The 3,074-nt window shown below is 36.2% G+C and overlaps 1 protein-coding gene across 1 annotated transcript; it reads right to left on the bottom strand.

Annotated features, from left to right (window-relative positions):
* Positions 1–537: 537 nt before the first annotated feature.
* LOC140857907 (protein LURP-one-related 10-like) lies at positions 538–2,649 on the bottom strand. The gene is made up of 3 exons (XM_073257315.1): positions 2,316–2,649; positions 1,126–1,359; positions 538–980 (listed from the first exon to the last, which is right to left on the bottom strand). The coding sequence occupies exons 1-3, from the start codon at positions 2,562–2,564 to the stop codon at positions 801–803; spliced, it is 663 nt and encodes a 220-aa protein (XP_073113416.1). The 5' UTR covers positions 2,565–2,649; the 3' UTR covers positions 538–800.
* Between the last annotated feature and the right edge of the window lie 425 nt (positions 2,650–3,074).

The following is a 3,074-nucleotide window of genomic DNA, read 5'->3' as shown; positions in this document are numbered from 1 at the left end:
AAATGGAGATACGCCTTGATTAAGCTTTGAGTCCAAGAATTTAGAGAAGAACAACTTAGTTAACCTCAATCGTATGCTTGAGATTCTCTCAACCCAGGGAGAAAGAGAGTCAGAGAGGACAGCATGCCAGAGAGCACAGGTGAAATAATTAGTAGATTATGTCGACATTGGTGGGACATGGATGAGGTGAACATATCTATATCAACTCAGAATAAGTGATGTATTGATCTTGATTAGATAAGGCAACAAGGTACCAGTTTTTTTCTGAAACTACAATTAATTTCACTATTAGTTATTCTGCCAAAAAAAGTTCACTATTTTTTTTGATGAAAAAGAAAAAGTTCACTATTAGTAATCGCATGGTTAGCATTTTGTATGCAGTCCCTAACAACGTCGTCCTGCGAAAAGTTCTCAAATAACATCGAATTAATAATCAAAGAACGTACTTCACGACATAAATATACTATCACAACCATTTGAGTCCAAACTCGACATGAAACTCTAAAGGAACAACAAAATAGCTCTCATAGACACACATGACCTTAATTTTCATGGATAACAAATTATGTATTTGTTACATCAAGAAAAAGGGAGAAAGTATATATCTTATTGGATGTCTATTTTGGTATTGCATTCAAACAAAGAAATTTTTTTTTTTTTTTTGATGAAGAATTCAAAACAAAGAATTACAATGAATCAACAAAGCCCTATCTACCTACATCTAGTTCTGTCTAACGGCGAGGATTCTGCAGTCTCTATCACTCTTGGGAACATCTAACCTTGCTGTCTCCGGCAACCAATCAAAAAGGGATCCAAGATACAATAAAGAGAGGACTTGCGAGCAAGTTTATTACGGCACGTCTTCTTGCCACGTGGACACGATCACGGATCAAAAACAGTGCAAAAATAAATGCAGAGTCAATATTTGGTTCAACAGACAGCTCAAAGCCTAGCCTTTTGATATTGCTTTCCTTGTTCATCTGCGATGCCACCATCCAAAAGTTAGTCGCCATCTTCATTAGACACCAACTTTAAGACAAATTTCCTAATAAAAACCTCTATTTAACCTAGTCGACTATATGAACAGCCTAAGATTAATTGGTCATGGAGGATTTAGGAGCTTACTTGAGCTATGACCATGGAGGAATCAGAATCACCCTTGTAGACTTTGCATGATCTTTTGAAAAAACTTCCCTCAATGGTGAAATCACAAACATCCTTGCTAGTGTTTGATGCCAAGAAAACGTTCAATTTGCTCTTAAACTGAACCATCGTAGTCCTTTCAACAGTAAATAACAGATCTTTCTGGTCAAAGCTGTCGCCACTAAAGACTTGCCATTGACCATGGCGACTCAGTACCTGCAGAGCATAACGTATATGGTTAGAATTTTATAGGGCAGATGGATGGTTACATAACATATTTTTATTGCTTTGAACAATTTCTCAGAAACCTTTCTACTTGTAATCTTGCTAATTTTTTGGCTTGACATTTTGTTGAACTGCCTTTTGCACTTTATCCACTTAAATTTAGATGCTTCATGGAATGGTGCCCATATTGGTCTGTTTAAGCATAATTAACCATGTAGCATCTAAAATTTAGTGGAATTGATATAAAACTGTTGCAGGATCATTTTATTCAACAGGAAAATATTAAATGTCACAAAATTTAAATGATATTTATGTAGAAAAACATGTAGCATATCAAACCTATGGGCTATGGCGTTGTGCAGCCATACAATATTGATATAACCTGATACCAACTTTCCTCGCTACCATATAGAGAAAATCAAAGAGTGATTTACTACAAGTAATTCCAATTAAATCCCAACTGCCTGCCCTGATTAATATTATATACTAAGAAGAAATTAATGGATAAAAGCCTAGAAGAGAAGCAATCCATTTAACAAACTGCAACGGTCCTCCAAAAGATTTATTAGTTGCTTAGAGGAACAAACAAATGTTATGCTACCAAGTGCAGCAAGGAAAAAGAGATTAGAAATTAGCAGCAGACAGAAACAGAGCCTATTCTTTCTATTGGACTGAAATTCTTTTTTTGCTCTGAGTTGAAGCCTTCTCTTCTCGTGCATATCTTTCATAGTTTCATTATCCTACAAGACTTCAAGGCTTGAAGTATCAAGGAAGAGATGAGAATATATATCACGTCCTAACACCTTGTAACACTATATTATATGACAAACATCTTGCTGTAAAGTACTTTACTTATTTTTTCAAATTTTTGCTGTAAAGTTCTGGTAGCATGTTAAAGTACTAGCAAGTTATATATCCTATCTTTCAGTAGAGCAAGCAAGGCAAACCTTCTTTTGAATTGAAACAAGGGGATTTCCGGTAGCAACATCGAACAATGTGGTCCTGTGCCTAAAACGGCTGAACCGTTGGCCTCTGGCCTCGTAGATGACGTTGCCAGTCGAGAGATCAGTTGCAATGAAGGATCTACGCCTCACACCGCGGATCTTCTTCGCAAAGTTGAGCTGAACAGGGTGGGAGGCACAGAATTGTGCGCCGATGACGGCCAATGGCGAACTGCTGCCGCTTGATGTATCCATTTCCCAACAAAAATGGAAACTCTATCTTCTTCTTTAATTTTTTTTTCTCCTCTCTCTTCTCTCTTCGCTCTTCTCTTTCTTCTCAATGTTCTGGTTCTTGGATATCTTGTCCATTTATATACAGTTCTTTTTGTCTCCTCGTTATGGTCGACCTTCCTTGGGCTTGCAATTCAAACCATAGAATACAAGGAGGCTTGTTGAACCATCTGATTCACAAGAAAAACATGTAACGCGGTGCAAAGTTCCGTGTTAACTGAATAACCGTCCTCTGCGGTATTCAAAAAAATATCTGTCAATGATATTTGATATGTTCAGCTCATTGAATCCGTCAAGATAGAATTAAAAGAATTTGTTACGATAATATTCTTAAGTTGACAATGATATCTTTTTCCTTATTGTGATAATATCACGTAGATATTTCTATATGACAATAACTATTCTCTTCGTAGAATTTTCAACTAAAACATTAGAAAATCTAAAGTGCTTAGAATATCTTGTTGTTTCCATCCA

This window comes from Elaeis guineensis, chromosome 5 (assembly GCF_000442705.2).
Source record: "Elaeis guineensis isolate ETL-2024a chromosome 5, EG11, whole genome shotgun sequence".
Classification (NCBI taxonomy): domain Eukaryota; kingdom Viridiplantae; phylum Streptophyta; class Magnoliopsida; order Arecales; family Arecaceae; genus Elaeis; species Elaeis guineensis.
This window is presented reverse-complemented; position numbering and strand designations above follow the sequence as displayed.